The 22,142-nt window shown below is 37.4% G+C and overlaps 3 protein-coding genes across 6 annotated transcripts; 2 read left to right on the top strand and 1 right to left on the bottom strand.

The window, feature by feature from the left end:
* The first annotated feature begins 1,925 nt into the window (after window positions 1-1,925).
* Window positions 1,926-8,300, top strand: LOC145910359 (acyl-CoA:lysophosphatidylglycerol acyltransferase 1-like). Of its 3 annotated transcripts, none has more exons than XM_082997452.1 (9): window positions 1,926-2,188; window positions 2,555-2,682; window positions 4,088-4,193; window positions 4,584-4,690; window positions 5,416-5,520; window positions 5,584-5,762; window positions 6,240-6,391; window positions 7,521-7,650; window positions 7,757-8,300. In XM_082997452.1, the coding sequence occupies exons 2-9, from the start codon at window positions 2,563-2,565 to the stop codon at window positions 7,995-7,997; spliced, it is 1,140 nt and encodes a 379-aa protein (XP_082853578.1). In that variant the 5' UTR covers window positions 1,926-2,188; window positions 2,555-2,562; the 3' UTR covers window positions 7,998-8,300. The 3 variants fall into 3 exon arrangements, with proteins under 3 accessions (XP_082853578.1, XP_082853580.1, XP_082853579.1); XM_082997454.1 differs by having other exon boundaries at window positions 7,783-7,936; XM_082997453.1 differs by lacking the exon at window positions 1,926-2,188 and having other exon boundaries at window positions 2,219-2,682.
* Window positions 8,301-10,701: 2,401 nt separating this feature from the next.
* Window positions 10,702-13,559, top strand: LOC145911888 (uncharacterized). The gene is made up of 2 exons (XM_082999326.1): window positions 10,702-12,581; window positions 12,770-13,559. The coding sequence occupies exons 1-2, from the start codon at window positions 10,702-10,704 to the stop codon at window positions 13,557-13,559; spliced, it is 2,670 nt and encodes an 889-aa protein (XP_082855452.1).
* Window positions 13,560-16,069: 2,510 nt separating this feature from the next.
* LOC145912757 (trafficking protein particle complex subunit 11-like) lies at window positions 16,070-21,969 on the bottom strand. Of its 2 annotated transcripts, XM_083000341.1 has the most exons (11): window positions 21,641-21,969; window positions 21,007-21,263; window positions 20,756-20,927; window positions 20,325-20,511; window positions 19,094-20,176; window positions 18,838-19,035; window positions 17,896-18,778; window positions 17,674-17,776; window positions 17,387-17,621; window positions 17,177-17,331; window positions 16,070-16,675 (listed from the first exon to the last, which is right to left on the bottom strand). In XM_083000341.1, exons 1-10 carry the CDS (start codon window positions 21,766-21,768, stop codon window positions 17,191-17,193), a joined length of 3,387 nt encoding a protein of 1,128 aa, XP_082856467.1. In that variant the 5' UTR covers window positions 21,769-21,969; the 3' UTR covers window positions 16,070-16,675; window positions 17,177-17,190. The 2 variants fall into 2 exon arrangements, with proteins under 2 accessions (XP_082856467.1, XP_082856466.1); XM_083000340.1 differs by having other exon boundaries at window positions 16,070-17,331.
* Between the last annotated feature and the right edge of the window lie 173 nt (window positions 21,970-22,142).

Below are 22,142 nucleotides of genomic sequence, written 5' to 3'. Positions count from 1 at the left end.
CTTCCGTCCCTTAAAGCTGTATTTGGACCATAAGTGGTAAGTACCAATTGCTTTAAAACAGCGTCGAGTCGTTTCCCCAACAGAAGCTCCTCGCATTCTTTTCAATCTTTTTGTCTGTAAAGCATTGAAAACCAGTCAAATTTACAATAAAAAACACTTTGAAAAATAAACTGTTGCTAATTTTTATGGTCAACTAGAATTACAACATGCTCTTTAATTACCAAAGCATGCCAATAATCTTTGTTCTCCATTTTTTTTTCAAATACTAGAAATTCAGACTGACTATCGATCTGTTCAATTTCCTGATCAAGATCGACATCTTTCTCTTCATTGTTTAGTAAACTTAAAATTTGACCTTGCATTCCCAAAATCTTGTCCAGTTTTTCTGTTCGACAGTACATGATGCACCGAATCGTCTAAAATCGGTACGTCTTAAAAATCGTCTTATTGTCGCAGTTCTTTGGGTTATAAGGTTGACTTGGCTGTGGTTGGTAGTTTTCAAGTGCATTGCCGATCTTGTACCGGGCGTGCGCAAAATGAAAGTACTTCAATGAACACTTTGTCAGTAAATTGTTTTTGTCCCAAATTTAAAGCTTGATTTCACACCACAGTAGGCTATACGCCTAAACATAACAACACCATAGGCTACATAAAATACAATATTCTTGACGGTAGCGTCTTGTGTTTTCATGGCAATTTTTAGTTAAGGCTGACTCCCATAGGCTAACGATACGACAACGATACTCACGCTGCGCCCGATTTCACAAATCGCCTCAGATACGCACTGCTACAATCGTACACAAAGCAGGTTCTTTGGTGTGTTTTGTTAATGGTTCCAGTAACGTTAAAAATGCGCTTGTAAACCTACTTTAAGGTATCTTGTATGTAGAGAAATAATTTATATAGGCTAGCTCACACCACACAATCAATTCAAATGCTTTCGAAATTTATTCAGCTTGTCAAAACATCAAAAACACGAAAAACAAATGTAAATGGTTTGTTGTTACTTGATATGATACTTACCGGAAGTGCCGTGACATGATGAGTGTGCGAGTGCAAAAAACATATGCGCCGCATATGTCACGACAATGCCAGTGTATATGGACAATAATTAAATCGTCGCACAAAGCATCTGCAATTTATATACAAGCTAAAGTAAATTGTGGATATGCTTACACGTAATTAGAGAAGCACGAGAGAGAAACAGTTAGGAAGAGACATCTTTGCAAAAATTACCTGCTAGTTTGGTTTGAGTCATATGGTCTCGCTTCCAACCAGATTTTTTTCAACGAATTTGAATTTGAAGATGGCAATGCAATCAGCGGATGCATGTTGAAAGCTAAGCGCTTTGTTACACACTGATTGCCAACATTCTTATGCATTATTACTATGTCATTATAGCTAATCGTATGTACGAAGGGTCCAGGAATGCCCGTCGTTGGTGTGGGTATGTCATCTATAGCCGCAAACCCCAACACCATACTATAGGTCAGTGGTTCTCAAACTGTGGTACGCGTACCACTAGTGGTACGCGAGAGCTTTTCAAGTGGTACGCGATTTAGTCTACTCTATACAATTTGCCGCACTTTGCAGAAGCCAAAACCGCTGCAAATACATGATGTCGGTTTTCTTTATTGTGTATTTGTGACGCAATAGTATAAACGTGAAATTGTTGCACTGTTGAAGTAATTCTGACATCGTGTATTCAACTGTGCAACAATTTCACGTTGATACTATTGCGTTACAAATGCACAATACAGAAATCCAAGCAACTGGTGATATTGGCTAAATTGTTATTCATTGGTGGTATGTCATAACAGTTATGGTATAGTAATACGGTGGTACGCAGTGTATTAAAAACAAATGAGCGGTACGTGATTGGAAAAAGTTTAAGAAACACTGCTATAGGTGGTCGTGATCTGAGTCTTTGTGTGACATCATAGTCATAGACCTTGGTCACCAGAACTGAGACCGATGGTATGTTTACATGTTCGGATTCTTTTAAGCAGGTCTGATCTTGGACCATAGCTGGTCCTTTCCCTGCGATTCCGTGGCAAAGGAGACTGAGCAAGAGTAGGGCGAGTTGAAAGACGTAAGGCGAACGAGATAACAATGACTAGCCATATTGCCGCCAACGTTGGGGGAAACGACTCGACGAAATTAATTTAAAATCAGCAAGAGTAACCCGGTAAGCTGGCTAAACTGCTTCGGGTATTTTATCATGTTCCGCGAGAAAAAAAAATAAAAACAATGGCGGGATATTGCATCAGATGTTTGAAAAGATATGTCACAAAGAATAGGATTGCAGTAAAACATTTTGGGAAACACTGATAGTTGTTTCCTAGGCAATTCAGTTTGATTTGACGAAAGCTGTTAAATTAGTTAATCCTCTATACTGTTGTATGCATGTGCTCATTGTTTAGCTGTTCAAATGCAGTGTGTGTATTTAGCCCCAAGTAACTGTTGTGCAATGTTACCGCATACGAATAAATGAAGTTGCCTTAAATATTTATTTAATATTAACCAGATTTGTGTTATGATTCCAACTTTGCAGTTTTAAACATGGAGAGTGCACAAATTTCCTGGTTAAACCTATGTAAACAACTTCCTTTACTCATTTTGTATATGGTGCAAAATGTGTTATGTCCACCAGCGTACTTAATATGGTATATATTGTTACTGGTAAGTTTAAAGATAATTTTGCAGGCATAATAGGCAGGCCTACTTTAGGTTATAAGTGGATTCCAGTTGGAGGGTTGTGGCGAACTGGTGCATTTTAACGTAGTGTGGCACTTCCAGTCTAGGGTCATTCCATGTCAAATCACCCAATGACCTAAGCCCTCACCTCTTTAATTTGGATGAAACTTGGGATATTTGATAAGTACTATGTCACAGTCACACATTTTAGACCAATCAGACCAGTGGTTCAAAAGTTATGCTACCCTAAAGTTTTTGTTTTGGGGTAAAGTTGGGGTATACCCTCTGTTTTTAAATCCCTGTATTTCAAAAACTACTGGGACAATTTTGATGTACTTGGTGTTGTTTGAAAGGGAATTTAACAAAGATTTCTGTATTGAGTTCTTAATTTTTTGTTTCTTTATTGCAATAACCTTTTGACCTTTGTTATGAACCTGAGTTTCATCTTGTCTGATGTGTGACCCGGAGGTTATCAGCTGTGCAAAACATATCAAAAAATTAGAGGGGTAAAATTTTTTGTTTTCTTGCTATATCACTTAAAAAACTGAATATTGGCCAAAACGTTGCTTTTGGCCATACATGAGTGACTTTGGGGTTAAAAACCTCTTGATGCAGAAATTGGATGTTTAAATGTAACACTGCTGTGTTCTTACTGGCCGTGGCATCAAATAGGGCAATATATTTAAATACCATTTTAATTAATCTGTTCTTCTGACACAATCAAACCTAACTTTTATTCACCTACATTTTTTTGTGCCAGACTGGCCAAACCAGGAGGACATTTGTTGGACCACTTAAGGAAATATTTTGTGTGTGATGGAAATACCAAAATTGGCCTCATTAAACCAAACATGGTATAACAGAAGAGAAAAAAATTCAGAATGTGGATGAAGTGGGGTGCTACAAATATATAAACTAGGTTTATTTTCTGTGTACCTTTAAAAAGATAAACAAGTTTGGTGTGCAAAAAATGAATCAGGTACTTACAGAAGGCATGATTGCTTTGTAGTTTGGAATAAATAAATTGCAATGCAATAAAAAGTTACCTAACTGCCCTATTTAATGCCACAGCTGGTAAGAAAATAATAGTATAACATTTAAAAACCCATTCTCTGCACCAAAGAAACGTTTTTTTGCCAACATTCAGTTTTTGAAGAGAAATGGCAAGAAAACAAAAAAATTTACCCATTAATTTTTTTAATATGTTTTAGACCATATAATAGTATTTCTATTAAAAAAAAGTTTTACTCTCAGGGAATGCATGTCTTGTACTCCTTTGTCATAAAGAAAGTCATTACGTAACAGTACTGACTACAGAGATTTGAATGTGCTGTTAACTTTTCTGGGTGTCGAATTATAAATTCTGGGTAATGTAAGTGTTTTTTTTCAGCCCCTGAAGCTTTGGAACCCACATTGGTTTTGGAAAATCGAAGGGGAAATTTATGATGCTTTACTTGGAATTGTGGCATCATGGTCTGACCTTTCTGGACATTCAAGTAAAATATGATGTTACAAATACTATGTTTTATCATGGTATAATTCTTTGCTTATGTTCAATATATTTTCTGGTTTAAATTTAAAATTGATTGGTCATGCAAACATTTTAATTTTTTACCCTCTGCATAATTGCAAAACTGCCACTAATTCATAAAAGCAAATCCTCCAGTGTGAGACTGGTTCTTTAATTTTTTCAGAATCTAGCCCTCTAGTTGGCATTGTACTCTATCAGCGACACCAATTTATTTTGATATTAAGTCAATGTTATAAAACTATCAGTTTCATATTGCTAATAAGTCAGCTGACTTCAATTTGAATTTCCTCCAATGTGATATACACTGATCAGTAGATTTGTATAAACAACAAGACAAAACTTTTTTCTTGAGCAGTATTTGAAAGTGGAGGAGATATAAGTACCCTGAAGCATGATGGAGTATTATTAATTGCCAATCACCAAACTCCTACAGATATTGGGACTATTATGAAATGTCTTCATGTATGTATTTCATAATAAACCAGATGATTGAAATTTATATGACCAAAAACACTTATCAATGTATTTATTGACAAACACCCTTTAATATGTAAGTACAGTAGAACTTGGATAATCCAGATTTGGTTAAGTTGGAACTGTCTAATTCAAATAAAATAGGAAGTACAAATTATTCGCAATCTTACAAAAACCCTAAGATAACCTGGAATATTTAATCTAGATCTTTGCAAATTTGGACAAAAGTTGCTTTTTTGCATTTTCATGCTTCAACCTTGCATTCGTATAGCAAACCATATTTCAGTTACATTTTGCTTTTTGGATAACTAGGGAGTATGGTTTAAAACAGATATTGCCTCATAGGGATTTCGAGTTATATGTATAATTGAAATTTCATGTTTGTGTTAAAACCAGGCAGCCATCGTTGTGAAACAGAAAATAAAGACAACTAAATAGGAATCAACTCAAATATTACTACATTTTACAGATGTTTTACTGGCCAGTCTTTAATAAGACTAAAACATTAATATAAGGACAAATCTTAGAAATAAGGACAGCTCTGGACAAAACCTATGAAACCTCTTTTTTTTGCTTGATACACATGACTTAATTACCATAATAGTTTTGTCAGTCCTGATATTTGAATATGTTTCAGTTTATTATGCAAGAAACAACAATTTGATTTGTAACAAACCATTAATATAACTAAGTATTTTTATTGACGTCTGCAGAATATGGCTGTGTTCCAGACAACAAATTGGATTATGGATTGGATATTTCAATACTTTAATTTTGGTTGGGTTGCCAAATGCCATGGTGACATTTTTCTGTTACAAGTAATATTTGATAACAAAAAATAATACATTGCTTATATTAAGTCTACTTTCTCTCCCAATAAGGGTACTGATGCAAGGAAACTACCTACCTTTTTAAAACTTGGAGTAGATGAATCTGTTGAATTACAAGTTTCACAGCTAAAAACAAATCTTAAAACAAACAACTGGCAAAGATGTCATAAGTGGTTTATTTTGTTTCCAGAAGGTGGTCTTTTGTTTAAGCGCAGGGCAGGAAGTCAGAGGTTTGTGCATTTTCATGGATTTAAATAGCCTGATAAATTATTATGAAGCCCTTATCAAAAATTAACCCAAAGTAGGAAATCGGGAAACTTACCTGTTAACATTTCCCTGTTAAATTATGAATTACACTAAAATGTATTTTGAAAACTAAGTTTATTTAAACAATACTTTCTTTCTTGTAAAATGTTGTAGTTATAGAACTAATTAGGCATTTAGTGCCAAAGTACCCTTTTCCCATGAGCTGATTCAATTTAACACATACAGTGGTAACAGCTAAGTGGTAAGCAAACAATGTTTGCTTGCAACTACATCCATGAAAGATGTATTTTACCTCCAAAGTGCCACTTCAGTTATTCTATTATGAGTATATTTTATTTGCTAAAAACTGCTTCCAATTAAACAAGTGCTGGTATTTTTATTTTTTAGGTATTTTTAAAAAAAACATCTAAAAAACATAAAAAACAAAATAATTTATTTAGATTTGCCAAAAAAAGAGACCTTCCAGTACTTGAAAATGTGACATATCCAAGGTTAGGAGCATTGCAGTGCATTGTAAACACATTGCTTCCACAGAAAACCACCAAGTTTAATGATCAACCTCATGGCATTCCGAATGAACAAAGTGACAAAGGTTTGGGACAATTATTACATATTTTTTCAACAATACCTTTTCAATTGTATGATTATCATCATTTAACGAATTAGTACATTTTCAGGGCATTACTACCACATATTCAAGTTTGATTTTATTTTTTAGTATATATTTATTTGCCAGGTTCTCTCAGCTCACATAAAAGTTCCAACTTTATAATTGTTACTACACAACAAAAAGTATGACTACACACATAGGCGTATCCACGGGGGTCCAAGGGTCCAGTATATTGCTTAAGCTAGCCATTGTTATCTAACACAGAGCATTGTTAACAAACACATGGCATTGTTGCCAAACATGTTGCATTGTTATGAATCAAGTGCCATTTTTCGTCAAACTCCATAAATTTTTTTTTTTCAGTGGTCATACATGTTGTTGCCCTCCCTCTGTGAAAAGTCGATTTAGTTTAGTTGTTGAACACATTGTAAATATTACACATGTGCCTTTTAAAGTTTAAAACTGTTAGCGCATGCAAATGTACAAGGGTGGACAGCGGGCCACCGCATGCATAATAGTTTTGATTTGCATGTTTTCTTGCCTACACCTACATTTAATCCCTTTTTCGGTTGCAAAGACCTTTCTTTTAAAGTAAGGGTAATAAAATTACGGTTCAAGCACGACTGCAAAAATTCACATTGCGCTCGTATTTTGCAATGCTCGACCACAATTAACCTTAATTTACAGCGAAAATCGGGGTATTCCCCAAAAAAATGTCGACACCCCAAATCCTGGAAATGCAACGCAACTTTTCCACCAACCCATATTATTTGTATTGATTTTGGATTTCGTTTGTTGCCGCATTGCAAATTTTTTTTTATCTCTTAACATTTAGTTGATATAGTCCCCAAAAGGTGACGTCTAATTGTCATTGCTGCCTTATGTTAAACATTAGTGGGGTTAAATAAATGAAGTTAAAAATAGATGTTGCTGCATTAGTTTTTTAAGTTTCACTTATAACTATTTTGGCTTAAAAATATTTTAGGAGTTTATTTCATACGACAAAATAATACTTACATGTGAAAACTATTTAATTTAAAATTATGCACATTTAAGCAATGATACCCATAACATGATGGCAGAATTCTGTATTTTTTTACTTTTATAACAGAAACACAGACAAATGAAACAAAACATTTAAAATGGCTTGTGGATATTACCATCGGGTACAAAAGGTCAATGAGTTCTGTTCAGTATATGTTAGGTTGCTTTGGTGTGCAAGAAACTACAGTTCATTACAGGTATTAAATAATTTGTCTGTATCCCAGTGGTCGTAATTAAAAGCTCTTAGTAAGTAAGTAAAAGTAAAATATCAATGGCAGAACTGTCTTCCCGATTTTTTGGCAGAATATTTCCCATTGAAAATCTTTTAGCCTCGGACCATACATCAGTCAATGAAGATTGGATATATACTTTATTTCAAGAAAAGGAAGCATACTTAAAACATTTTAAAGAAAAGGGTTGCTTTCCGAAGGAATGTGGAAATGTACGTCAAGTAAAGTCAGTGAAGATAAGAAAAGTCTATGGCATACAAGTTATGGTTTTTATTACTGTGTGTGCGCTGCTTTGGTGTGGTGGTTTACTTTAGTGTAAGCATGATGAAAAAATTTAGTCAATTACTGAGGAAATGAAATATTTTTCAAGTAACAGTTTTGATTATTTTAAACATAAAATGATTTACTAAAATAATTTTAATAGTTGTTTAAAATAATATTTTTTATAAGAAATTACAAAAATCACCTCATTTTGTACTATAAAAGATTTGGCATTTATTGTATATTATTATACTTTTATTGTAAGTACTGACATATGTACGTCTATGCAAAGTTTATTTAAAAATACCATCAGTGTTGCGTTTTGTGCATTGTTGAAATACAATAAATAATACATCAACCCACAATTTGCTTTTTCATCTTGAAATTTCAGTTTGGGCATTGAAAACAACTATCCGCGTATCACACCACTTACGTGTATTGCGATGTACCGAGTGGTAAGTTTACATATTTAATATATTTAGTGGAATATTTCCATATTTAAGGACGCATACTTGTATTTCTATTAAAACAAGTTTCGCCGGCGGGAAATGCCCACCTTTAATCGATCCTCTGTCACAATAGAGGACGTCACTAACCAACTGGTGAGGTTAATTTCACGGTTGAGTCAGCACATATGCTGTGTAGTTTCCCATCCAGGAGCAATATTTTTTTTTAACTTTTAAGAATATTAGGTCCCCATATGAGTCACAAGACCCAGCAACGTCTTTTGGGAAACAAGCGGAACAGTCGACAGGCTTATATTGCAGAGGGGCCTTGAAAACATGATTCGTTTGGTTTAATTGCCATATAGGTCCTAAACGGAATCCGAATATCGGTGCTTGAAACTGTGTCGATATCGTCGCGGGACTTCAAGATGCTACGTCACATAGTTGCAGGGAATCTTGCAAACTTGTTTACCACCTTTTTGCAAGATTTTACCCAATAATATCATTGATGAATAAGAATATCTGCATCGCCTTCCGATCTAGTATCAATCATTCGTTTCCTGTTTACGACCTATTTCCCGTGTAGACTATGCCTAATCATAAATATTTATGTGTATTGTTAACCTGGGTTCTATCTTATTGATACTACCCTTTGTTCTATTTCAATAAGACACTTCTGTCATTAAATTATTGAGACTCGTGAGTTAGCGCCCTCGAAGTATAGTTAAGAGTTAGTCTACCGCAATGTAGCAGGCTAAATCCCTACAGAGCCCACATTGGCAAGTTGGAATTTATGCACAAAAATGGGATAGCCTACTACGAAACAAACATTGGTGAATTCAGCGCATTACAATTATATCACTACAGCAAAAACACAAACAATGACCGAGTAGGCAAACCGTAAGCCAAACACGAAACCAAAACCGTACCAATTCGGAAAATGGTCAATACAAATCCCCTCATTGGATTTGCGCACCAGCTCGCACTAACGTGTACGTTAACAAGTATTAGCGGACGAATTATTTCCAGTACAAATTATTAAACGTGCCGTATCAGTCTTTGGCCGTTGGCTTATATCCTATATTCGACGTTTCACTCGTACCATTTCGTTGTATATATCGTTGCTAAAATGCCAGTTTTTCTAAACGCTTTCCAGTGTCTATTATGCGTGACCAGTTTCATATAATCGCGTTCTTTCTGAAGAGCAACTGCACTCTTCTAACTCGTTATTGGATGTAAGAAGAGATGCTGCTTTAATAATTTTATTGCTTACCGTGAGATCACTGCATGCAATGCATACCATTTTGTTTTGATGTTATAGTTGTTTTAACAGTTTTCCACGGAGCCATAAAATTCGGATTCAAATTTTTCTTATCTAAGGGAATCGCTGTACTTATAGGCTACAAGACTCAAATGTCTATCATATATATTCCTCCTTCTTCAATCTTTGCACATAATACATTCTACTTGCCCTCTTCCAGTTTAATCCCCAAACAAAAGTATAGAGTTTATCTAATTGATTTGATAAAATTGATCGGAATTGTTATGTTATAGTTCTACAAATCTCTGGGTGCAATGTTTTTTTTCAGGCTTAGATAACAAGGTTACAACCCCCCCAGGCCATTTGTCCCGAAAAGGAACCGAATTTTAAAAGCGTAGTTAAATGCCGATCAACCATTTTGCCGTTTAAACATTCCCAAAACATTTTGTAACACTAATCTGAAAACCCATCCAATCCAGGCGACATGTTGTTTTTCATTGTTTTTAAAACCCTACAATCACATGACTCGCGATCAACGTCGCTTAACACTAAAGTGGGAATTGTGTCCAGATATTCACGTTTTTTCTTGGTTTGCCCTGGGATAGTTTATTTTTTATAAAGGTTTTCAAAATATTCTGAGAGTTGTTGTAGAATCGCGGTTTGATCGGTTTGTACGTCATTTTTATGCATCAATCTAGCTATTTACTTTTTCTCCATCCTTCTTTTTTTAAGATTTAAAAAATATGAATTATTTTTCCCACCGTATTCAGCCCAACGAACTCTACTTTTAACAATGACACTGTTGTGTAATTGTATCATTATGTGTCCCAAAGTTGACCTTACAAAACGGCGCTTAAGACTCGCCGTGCAATCAGCGTGTCTGGCAATGCGACTCACGCCTGTGGATGTACTGCGCACCTCAGTGGCTAATAATTGCGTTCCTGGCGTTGTTCGCGTGTTGGCTTTGCCTATAAAACCTGCGCACCGTTTTGTATCAATACACTTGAACTGTTTGTGACTGAAGAATACAACAGTTATTTGGCGACGAGGATGGGATTTCTGGTCATGGAGAAGCTTGTGGAGATGATGCAACGTCAACTTAAAGCCCAAGAACGTCAACGCGAAGCCCAAGAACGTCATCGCGAAGTTCAAGAACGTCAACTTGAAGAACAAGAACGTCGACACCAAGAACAACACGGAGAACAAGAACGTCGACACCAAGAACAAATGGAGGCGATGATAGCAATTCTGGGGAAGCCTCGCTCGAGTGAAGGATCGACGGAAGGAACGGCATCAACGGTAACTCATCTAAATACGCCAAATTTTTTGCCTTTTGATTCGACTTCAGAGCTGTGGGTTGACTACTGGTCCCGGTTTTGCACGTTTGCCAAAGCTCATTTGGTACCTGACGATCGACTGGCCAAGGTATTTTTGACGAATCAATCTTCAACGGTGTACAAGATGCTTTTCAATTTGGCTGCACAGGAATCGCCACCAAGAGACATCAATGAGCTCACGTTAGAAGAAATCGTCCAACATATGAAGTTTCAGTTTGACCCCAAACGTTTCATAGTCCGCGAAAGGTTCAAGTTTTGGACCGACATGAAGCGCAAGCCGGGAGAAACAATTCAAGAGTTCGCTGTTCGCATTCGACAAAGCGCAGCAACTTGCGACTTTGCATCCATCACAGATCCCTTGGATGAAGCTTTACGCACTCGTTTTATCTGTTCCATTGAAAACGAGGCGGTTTTAAAAGCTCTGTTTAGGACAAAGGATGACGACTTGAGTTTTGCTCGTGCGATTGACATTGCGGTTGAAACCGAAGATGCTGCCAAAGTGGCTAAAGAAACTGTTTACGGGATGCAGCCATCGACTTCGGTGTTCAAGGTACGTGCTACAGCTAAGCCGTGGGAGAAACGTAAAGTGGATTCGAGGACGGTGCAATTACCTGAAGGGAGGAAATGTTATCGATGTGGCAAGACTTCGCATCAGGCTTCCGAATGTCGTTTCAAGAATGCAACCTGCCATTTTTGTCACCTAACTGGACACTTGGAATCCGTTTGCCGCAAAAAGATTCGACAGCGCTCGTCCCATGGCGTTAAAAGAATTGAGAAACTGAATTGCGTTTCCAGTATTGAAGCAGCCACGCCCAAGTTGGAAGTTCCAATTTGCATCAACGATCGTTCGCTGAACATAGAACTTGATACAGCTACCGGCGGAAATTTTCTGTCAAAAGAAACATGGAAGAAGATTGGTTCTCCACAGCTGCACAAAGCAACATCCCAGTATCAGTCTGCAAGCAGGCACAACTTGCCGGTAATGGGCACATTTACGTCTGCTACCAGTTATGCAGATTCCGGAAAAGTAGCTTACCTTCATTTCAACGTCTGCGACATTCCACGTTTGAATTTGGTGGGGCGGAACGGAATACAGAAAATGGGTATTTCGTTGGACAAAGTTCTGTACGGCAAGTCAAGCTTACAAGCTGCAGAGGTATTACAAGCCGTAACCGCTCAAGAACCGCAAGACATATCACTACATGAAGAGTGTGTCAAGTTGTGCAGTGAATTCGCAGAACTGTTTAAGCCCAATTTAGGCTGTCTTCAAGATTATGAACTGGAGGTACAATTTAAGGACGACGCAAAACCAGTTTTCTGCAAACCGCGTTCAGTTCCGTTCGCTATGCAGAGTGATTTGTCCCAGGTTTTAGATTCCGGGATAAGCAAAGGAATTTGGACTCCAGTGAAGTTCAACGACTGGGGTACGCCAATAGTTCCGGTCCGCAAATCAATCACTTCTTCGCAAAAGCCTGCTTTAAGAATTTGTGGTGATTATTCCGTGACTGTCAATTCACAATTGGAAGTTCATCGTCACCCATTGCCATTACCAGAAGATTTAATGCGGAAGTTAGGTGGTGGTTATGGCTTCACGTATTGCCTTTTGGTATCAGTTCTGCGCCAGCTTATTTTCAAGAAATTATGGATGATATCACTAAAGACCTACCGGGTGTAGCAGTATATCTAGATGATATATTGGTCAGTGGTTCGTCTGCCAAGGACCACCTTCACAATCTCAAACGTTTGTTGCAACGGCTCCAAGACAAAGGCTTACGTTGCAGGAAGCAAAAATGCAAATTTGCTCAACAGCAGGTTGAGTACCTTGGCCATGTTCTCTCCAACAAGGGCATCACGAAGGGTTCCAAAGTCGACGCTGTACAACGTATGCCTGCTCCGCACGATGTACCGACGCTGCGGTCTTTCCTTGGATCTGTACAATTTTATGCAAAATTTTTGCCTGCAGAATTTTCAACTGTAGCAGAACCACTCTACCGTCTCACAAAGAAAGGCATTCCTTGGAAATGGAGTCACAAAGAAGAACGTTCTTTCAATCAGCTGAAGGACTTACTATCCAGAGACCAAGTGTTGGTTCATTTCAATCCATCCATTCCTGTTGGTATTGCCTGTGACGCATCAAGTGTTGGAATTGGTGCTACGTTGTTTCACCGTTTTCCCGACGGCAGTGAGCGACCAATTGCCAATGTTTCTAAAACTTTGACACAAAGCCAGAGGAATTACAGTCAAATTCAAAAGGAGGCTTTGTCAATCGTTTACGCTCTAAAGAAGTTCTTTCAATATTTGTTTAGAAGAAGATTCATCCTGATAACGGATCATAAACCACTGATGTCTTTATTTGGTCCGCAACAGCCTACACCAGCTTTGGCAGCCAACAGGTTGGCTCGATGGGCACTTTTCTTGAACCAATTTCAGTACACCATCGAGTATAGAAAAACCCACGAACACAATAATGCTGATGTTTTAAGCCGACTTCCACAAGGCGATGATACAACTTTCGACGGAGAGGAAAGTGCTGATGACGTAGACATCGTTTGTGCCATCGAAACAGTCTGAATGCAAGTGCAAATGGACTCCTCAGCACTACGAAAAGAATCTTCAAAAGACCCAATATTGAGCAAGGTGATTCAATACACGCACGAAGGTTGGCCAAGACAATCTTCCGATGAACCGACGGAAGAATTCCGGAAAGTGAGTAATTTTCTCACTACGTCATATGGAGTTCTTATGTATGGCTCCAGAATCGTCATTCCAGCAAAACTACGTGACAAAGTTTTGCAGCTACTGCATTTGGGCCATTTCGGCATGCAGCGCATGAAGCAACTGGCCAGGACAGTGGTGTACTGGCCAAACATAGATCGAGACATTGTGGACATGTGTCGAAAGTGTGGCACATGTGATGAGCACAGAAACGTAATGCCGAAGGCTCCCGTACATCCATGGATACTACCCGAGAAGCCATGGAGTCGAATTCATGTCGACCATGCCATAAATTTTATGGGTTACAACTGGTTGGTTGTAATTGATGCTTATACGAAGTATCCATGCATTCACCGTACTCAAGCAATCACCGCTAAAGCAACAATGGATCTTCTCGACCAAGATTTCGCGCATTTCGGATATCCACACTCAATAGTGTCCGACAATGCACCATCGTTTACATCGGAGGAGTTCCGAAACTACTGCAAAGAAAGGGGGATTGTTCACCTTACAGGCGCACCTTATCATCCTGCGACCAATGGGGCAGCGGAGCGCTTGGTGCAAACTTTCAAGAAGGCATTACGAAAGTCTTCTGAGACGCCCATGAACGCATTGAGAACTTTTCTCATGCAATACCGCCGTATACCAAACAGTAGCGGATACTTCCCAAGTGAACTTTTAAACGGAAGGCAAATACGAACAAAGATTGACACCATGATGCCTTCTCCAGTACATGATGTCCAGAAAAAGCAGTTGCAAGGAGTTAAACACGGTGTTTTCACTACACGCGTTAACAGGACATACAACGTCGGTGATCCTTGCTATGCACTGTATTACGGACCACGGCATGACAAAGACCCACGATGGGTTCCCGCACTGGTCATCAAACGTTGCGGAAGTCGAAGTGTTCGGGTTAAAGTTATTCCCCGAGGTCCGATATGGAGACGACATATTGACCAACTTCGACCCAGATATGCATCATCACAAGATGACGAGCCAGGAGATGAACCAGCAGATAACCCAACATCACGCGATGCATCCGATGATGAAGAGTCCGGTCGTGCCGATACGCGCGACACGGTCACCCCTGAGACTATCGTTAGTCCTGACAATACTCATTCACCTGCGGCGCAGGAGTTGTCACACGGGGAGAGTTTACCCCGGCGCTCGAAACGGCGTCCGAAGCCTCCCAAATTTTATGGTTATTAGTGTCATTTTGCGTTGTTCCATAACCCAATATTGGCGGGGAGGTGTTGTGTAATTGTATCATTATGTGTCCCAAAGTTGACCTTACAAAACGGCGCTTAAGACTCGCCGTGCAATCAGCGTGTCTGGCAATGCGACTCACGCCTGTGGATGTACTGCGCACCTCAGTGGCTAATAATTGCGTTCCTGGCGTTGTTCGCGTGTTGGCTTTGCCTATAAAACCTGCGCACCGTTTTGTATCAATACACTTGAACTGTTTGTGACTGAAGAATACAACAGACACTTCTAGTTTTGTCTTCAATACGACAATCATACTTATCCCTCAGTTCTTGCCTTAACATTGTCGTCGCTTTATCGTGTGGCTGAGATGTTATATTTAAACTTTCGAGCCTTGACTCAATTTCTTTTTGTTTTGCATATAGTTTGTTTACATTTTTGCAGGCAGGGATTCCCAAAGTGTTTGTGTTGATAATGACAACTGAAACGTAGAAACTCTGTCACTCATGTTTTTACTTTATTACAATATTTTGTGTCTTTGTTGCATTAATGTCTCTATGTTGAGTATTGTATCTGTTGCAACCGAATAAAAGAACGATTGTGACCACTGAGGCGCATCACAATCAAGTCTGCAAAGCAATGAGTGCTTACGTGTGTCGGAATACTTTTTCTTCAAGAAGGGAAGTATAAAATTTCCAATATCCTTAACCCCGCTTTACTTCATCTAAATTTATTTCTAGTTTAACTATGTTGTGATCGGAGCGGACGCTTGGGATCACTTCCGTGCTTTCACACTTTCCCCGAACATTATCGGTCACTAAAATGAAATCAAGTCTATAGTGGCACAAAAAGGATTTTTTTGGATACGTGTGAAGCTTTTGGAATTTGGGTTTTTGACTATAAATTTTGACTATCTATTAATTTTTTACTGGCACGCTGATTATTGTGTGGTGTTAAACTCCCTCCTTTATCTAAATTGTTGTCAAAGACGGTGATTCTCCGTGACGAAACGACCTTTATGGTTTATCTGTGACTTTGCAACATGATAACATTGCGTGCAATATAAAAGTGATTTAATTTGTGCAGTGCTGCACAACAGTTTCGCGAGATTTTTACACATGACAAATACATGCAAAAATGCTTATATTAAACTCACCAATTGCTTAACACATACTTTCTGGTTTATTAATTTGCGTTTCTTTTCTAAATCATCTCAAATTTGTCGCATTGGCATCAAAGCAAAACAGTGCGTACAGCGAAATCACAACAAAATAATTCCCAATTTTATCGCGCAAACTATAGATTTTCAGTAGATGGATACAAGGAGAGTCAAATTTTGCAACATGAAAGTATCAAACAGAGCACATGCACCGCCACCAGAAAAGATGCATTAGTGGTGAAAAAACAACAGAAACAGTTGCAGGACATCTAATTCTGAATGCATTGTTAAGAGGAGATGGGTGACTTCACTTAATTGCAAATGTAGTGTCTGTGATTAATATTTCACATAACAAACCAACACTTTTTTACTACTTTTTTTGGCAACTACCCGTGCATCTGTGCTCATTCAACCTTAACACTGGCACCCGTACATAACCCTTTGCATTGTTACATCCAATTATACCCTGTTACGCAGAAGTTCGAGAAGGCCATTTCCCGACCAGGAAACTCTCTACTCGTCTAACGACCGAAATTGCCATCACATGTTTTAGATAGGTCGATCCGCTCCTGACCGAGCGATCAACTGTACCGTGAAGTTAACTTTTTAGCTGTTTGAATAACATAAAGGTATTAGTTATCTTGGCCAACGCTATGGTACTATCGACCAAACTAACCTATGCGCACTTTATTAATTTTTTTATTGATTAGTCACGTGGCGTCGGTCTCTCTCGGACGTTACATGAGGTACGCGTACAATATGACTAATTTATGAGACCCAGAATGTGGCCTGTCATTATTTCTTACATTTAAAACTTTAAAACAATTTACTGAGCTATTGCACAAAATAAATCCAACTCCAAAGCAAATAAAGTTAATGTTTAACCAAATCATTTCCGCCATTCATAACTCTTTTGATTGAAATACCAACAAGTGACATAATCTCACATAGTGCAATAATAAGCATGATGTTCATTTTATATCTTAATTTTTAACGTATACTTTTTCAGACACAGTTACAAACCTAGCTAAATTAAAACGAAAGGACATCCCATAAAAAAAAATCCAAAGGACATAAAACAAACATCTTAGACTAGCATGTTTTTTTTTACCTTGATTTAAGTATTTATGACAACTTTGGTTTTATGTAAATTTCAGAAGGGATAGAAGAATGTAGCATGAAAGCATTCAAATCATCCCTTTGTAAAACATCAGAGGTACCTTTTTCATGCATATGAACACCACGAATTTGGATTTTTGGCAGAGCCTAAAAATAGTTTATGTTGGCAGATTTATAGAAACCTTTTAACTTATTAACTCACCTGATATCCTAATGCAAGAGGTATAAGAATACATTCAATTGAATGCGAGTCTAATGGTGATAAAAATAGTTTTGTCTGCTTTGGTCCAGAAAACATAAATGATTCAACAGATTCAAAGCTTATTTCAACGATTTTAAATTCTTTGCTTGTGTTTTGTATGTCAAATCCCACTTTCATTAACTGTCTTAAGGTCCCATGTGCTGGAAAATTTGCTGAAATTGTGACTGGAAACAACCTGTAATTTTTTTTCTTTTATTTCACACTATTCAGTAAGTAAATCATCATACCGAACTGGTACACGAGGCATTTTCAGCATTGTTTCTGTTGGTGGGTTGTTACTTGTTTGTCTTTTCCACTTAACTGTGTAAATGCCCAATTCAGCCATTTCAACTAAAATACAACACAAGTTACTACTTAATAAGCCACAAAAAGAACATGTTTGAAGATTTGAAAAAAACCTATAAAATGTTACCATCTCTAGGTTTAATGTACATTAACTTGTTACAAACCTTTAGTTTGTTTTCCATCACCCAGGGGGGCATTAAGCACCAAGCATTTTACAACACTCTCTCCTTCATTAGAAAAAACACATAGTTCATCTTGTTGGAGATGAGAAATTACCTTAAAGACTGAGTTGTTGGGAAGAGCATGACACTTCGAAAGAATTTCAATTGGCCATGGGCTATGAGCAGTTAAAGATGCAAGGATCATAAATGGCTGACCAAAATAAACTGATGAAACAGATTGCATATTCATTGATGTCAAGTGAGCAGTAAAACTAAATGGGTCTATCACATCAAAACACACATTAAAACTGGACTTGCTGGGACAATTGATGTGGTTAAGTTCTTTGTCAGCAGCACCTGTGGACTGCACAGGTAAATTTGATACAGTGTAATTTGATTGCACGTTTAAGGTAGCAGTGCCAGCGCCTGCTGAGCGAAAATAAACAACCATTTCAAACTTTTCATTCTGTTTCAAGGATTTAAACTCCATTTCAACAGTTCTGCAGGGTCGTATAAGTGGATTATCTGACATGGATATGTAGGAAGATTGAAAGAAATCTTCAACATGATCATCAGGTTTCAATGTAACCAATACATTAATATTTTCAGACAGGTTTTCTTCTGAAGTGATTAAAAATTTAATAGGAAATGCTTCATTAGTCAACGCTGGTGGTTCGTTTATGACATTAACATGCAATCTTGATCTTCTTTCAATAACTTGCAATGACTTTCTTTCCACAATATTTTTCCAATTGAGCATTGATTGGTTTGGATTGCAAATAGTTTCTGACTTTGAGTTATTGTAAGTATCAGTGACCTTAAGCCAATTTAGGTGAAGAATGCAACCTCCAGCTTTAAATCCAAGCTTTAATTTGACACTCTTTACCTAAACATTGCTCATGAACACATAAATTTACCAAACACCAACAAGCCGATTGTAATTACCTGTATAAACTTATGCAGGTCTTCATATTCAACAGGAAATTCAAACATGTGCCGCTTAATTTCGTTAGGTTCATAATAGAGTGCACCATGACATTGAGTGTCAGTCACAACACAATTTGAATTGTAGGATGAATTACTGAAGTAAACTGACAGTTCTGTAAACTCCATTGGTTCAAGACATGTAATTCTTGTGTACACCTGACAACATAAACAAGCTGTTAAAAGTAAAGCATAGGCAATATACTAAACTCCTCACCTCAACCTGCACACATGAATCAATTGAAACCTCTGGCAAAGAGAATTTTACTTTGCATTCTACACATGGAAGCAAATCAGACATTTCCACATGCAAGATTGAAGAAGAAGATTTTTCAGTCCATGTTCTCCAAACACTTGGTGGACTATCATTGCTTTTACTAACAATCTTTGATGAAAGCAAAATGAACTTGGGCATCTTTCCACACAGCACATCACACATACTTCTTTGAATTTTTGTTTTTTTATCTGGTGGTAGCTCAGAGAGGTCAAACATCAGTTCCAAGGCAGAAGTTATGTAATTTTGAACATCGCCAAGCATATATGAGCATTCAAACACAAGGGAAACAAGCTGCGTTAATATTGAGCACCACTTGCAGTCGCGATATTGAGGAACTGATCTACACAACAGTGCAATGGCCTTGCTATAATCTTCTGCATGGAAATACTCAATTCCCATTTTGATGGTTAAATGACGTTTTAATCGTGGACAATGAAACTTTTTGAACTGAGAAACTGCAGAACTAATTAATGGAATAATGTTCCATGAGTGATCAACTTGCAACTCTTGTATTTTTAAAGCCAAGATACCATTACTTTCCAATTCCACATCTGGTGGATCAATTCTTTGATGGCCTTGTCGCCAAGGTCGCTGGCCAAAAAATTCAAGACACTCTGTTTCTAAAGGATCTGGTGACGGGTAGCTTAGATTGCCAACAGATGCTTGAACAGACCAAGAAAATTTTTTTCTTAGTGTGGCAAAATGGGAGGCCTGTTTATAGTAAAATCCAGGATGTTGCGTTTGAATTGCAGCAAGACCTTGATCAATTGCAATATTAAACAAATCTCCAAACAATAGGTATTGTTGACTTAACCAGGCGCAATGCTCAAACATTAAATCAGGAATTCCAAATTGCAGCTTAAACTGTTCAATGTGCCGCTGAAATTGGTTGAGTGCATCCAATGGTGCATTTAATTGAAGAAAAAATATTCTGCAAATTTTGTAGTTGACAAATCCACCAACAACCTTCACCTCCAAGTTATTTGTTGCATTTGTTCTCAACTCATGTATGTGGTTATATGACTACAAATTTAACAACACAAGCTAAACTTATGGATAGAAACAAAAAAGTTTTAAATAATCTTATGCAAAATATTTTTATTACAACATACAACATTTCTCAACATAGTAGTAGACTGCTAAACTCCATGTATGAACAAAAATACAATACCTGTTGATAGTGCCTCAGAGCAGTTGAGAAATCTTGCATAAATTCACTAAAAAATGCAATTTTAAATTGATGTCTTGGAAACAGCAGCTGGTGTGTAGTTTTGTTAAGAAACTCCTTGTGTGCTTTCACTCGCCGTAGTTCTGAGTGATAGTATGTATGTGCCAACTCAACAAATGCTGATTCTAATCTGCAGAATCACAAAAGTATGATGACAAAAATACAGCAAACCATGGGGGTTAAACAGACTTTCTTCCCACACATACTTTTCGGAAGAATTTCCATTATTTTGTTTATCACTATCTAGTCTTTTACAATCTATCATGATGATCAGCATTATGCCTTAGTCAAGTTCATATGACTACGAAAACTAATGAAAATAGTTAAGTTCCTACAACACAGTTTCATATAAAATATGTTTAAAAAATTTATACCTTACTATATAACCAAGCAAATGGTCACTGTGTGGTAAAACAAAAAGTGATTTGGAAGAAAGATCACATGCACTACACAAAGCTGCAGCTCTCTCAGCAGCAACCATATCTTCACCAGGGGGCAAAGGGGTACTTTTTTGTATCAAAACCACAGCTACTTTTGTGTTTCGGCCTGTTACAAAAAAATGTTAACTGTATTTTGGTGATGTGTATCACTGGTACAATGAGTATATCTGTATATATAAGGCTACCTTGCAAACTGCTTCTAACAACCTGGACTCTAGAAGCACAAGCTAAGTGTCTTTCTCTCCAAGCCAGCTCATCCCAATCCAATTCAAAAAACACCACTACCAAAGCAGGAACTTCATTTAAGTGCTTGTTCATCCACTTGGTTTTTAGCAGGCCTTTTGGAATATACCAGTCATAGGATGATCTTTTAGTTTTGCACCTGGGAAACGCATGATCTCCCGGTAGACATGCAAACTTCACCTGCAAGCGATCTGGCCTTCTGCCAATTACAAAAATTATTAATATGGTTAGGCCATACATGACAACATGGATTTGAATGAGAACTTTATTATACTTCTATTTAAACAATACAATATGCATATCATTATGATTTTATTCATTCAACAATGCATACATTTTGGCCTCAAAATGGGGTTCTATTTATCAATGAAGGCACAATGTTAAACAAATGTTATTTTGTGGGCAATGTTTTAGGGATGTTAAAAATGTAGGCCATTTCAGTGGGTTTGGGGTTGGGGTAAATTTTATTTTTTTCTTGTATTTAACAGCACAATTCAAATAACTGTCAAACAAATATTGCTTATTAAGGCAAGATAAGATAGGTTGAATGTAATTTGGATAAAACTATTTTTATACCTGTTGTTGCTAAAAGCATCCCAAATAGATTTGTGCACAGCATTAAATGTAATGTCAAGTCCAGTTAAGACAACGAATGGTTTAGGACAGCACTGCAGTTCTGGTGGAAACGCAATTGATGTGCCCATATTTCAATTTCAGTAAGTTTAGACACAATTGAAGTTTTGTAAATAGAAGTTCCAAGCCTGTCGAAATTACACCAGTGGGATCATCCAAGAAACGACACTCGACACACCAAGCTAGTCCACAAAACTTCAAACGCATGTAACGTCACAAGTTTTTAGCAGATTTCCAAGATTTTCTTTACTAAACAATGGGTTTAACGTTACAATGCTGCAGGTAAAAATTGGATAAAAATGCATTGGTTTGGATATTTACGAAAATTTTCACTTAAGCGCAGAAAAACTTGACTTAACGGCAACCAGCGCGCCTGGCAGCGAAGTGAGCGAAGAGCGAACTATCTGAACACTTCTGTCATTGCGGCAAAATTTTTTTTATATCA

This window comes from Ascidia mentula, chromosome 8 (assembly GCF_947561715.1).
Source record: "Ascidia mentula chromosome 8, kaAscMent1.1, whole genome shotgun sequence".
Taxonomy (NCBI): Eukaryota; Metazoa; Chordata; class Ascidiacea; order Phlebobranchia; family Ascidiidae; genus Ascidia; species Ascidia mentula.
Note: the sequence above shows the minus strand (reverse complement) of the source record. Positions and strands in the feature narration are given on the sequence as shown.

Bases quoted from the DNA above. Each gene is read 5' to 3' on its own strand.
- LOC145910359 (XM_082997452.1), top strand. From the start codon at position 2,563: ATGGAGAGTGCACAAATTTCCTGGTTAAACCTATGTAAACAACTTCCT. The intron at 4,691-5,415 runs GTATGTATTTCA...TGACGTCTGCAG, and splicing joins CTATTATGAAATGTCTTCAT to AATATGGCTGTGTTCCAGAC. The intron at 7,651-7,756 runs GTATTAAATAAT...ATTTTTTGGCAG, and splicing joins GAAACTACAGTTCATTACAG to AATATTTCCCATTGAAAATC.
- LOC145911888 (XM_082999326.1), top strand. From the start codon at position 10,702: ATGGGATTTCTGGTCATGGAGAAGCTTGTGGAGATGATGCAACGTCAA. The intron at 12,582-12,769 runs GTATTGCCTTTT...CTTACGTTGCAG, and splicing joins GGTGGTGGTTATGGCTTCAC to GAAGCAAAAATGCAAATTTG.
- LOC145912757 (XM_083000340.1), bottom strand. From the start codon at position 21,768: ATGGGCACATCAATTGCGTTTCCACCAGAACTGCAGTGCTGTCCTAAA. The intron at 19,036-19,093 runs GTGAGGAGTTTA...TTATGTTGTCAG, and splicing joins ATTCATGTGTGCAGGTTGAG to GTGTACACAAGAATTACATG. The intron at 18,779-18,837 runs GTAATTACAATC...AGCAATGTTTAG, and splicing joins ACCTGCATAAGTTTATACAG to GTAAAGAGTGTCAAATTAAA.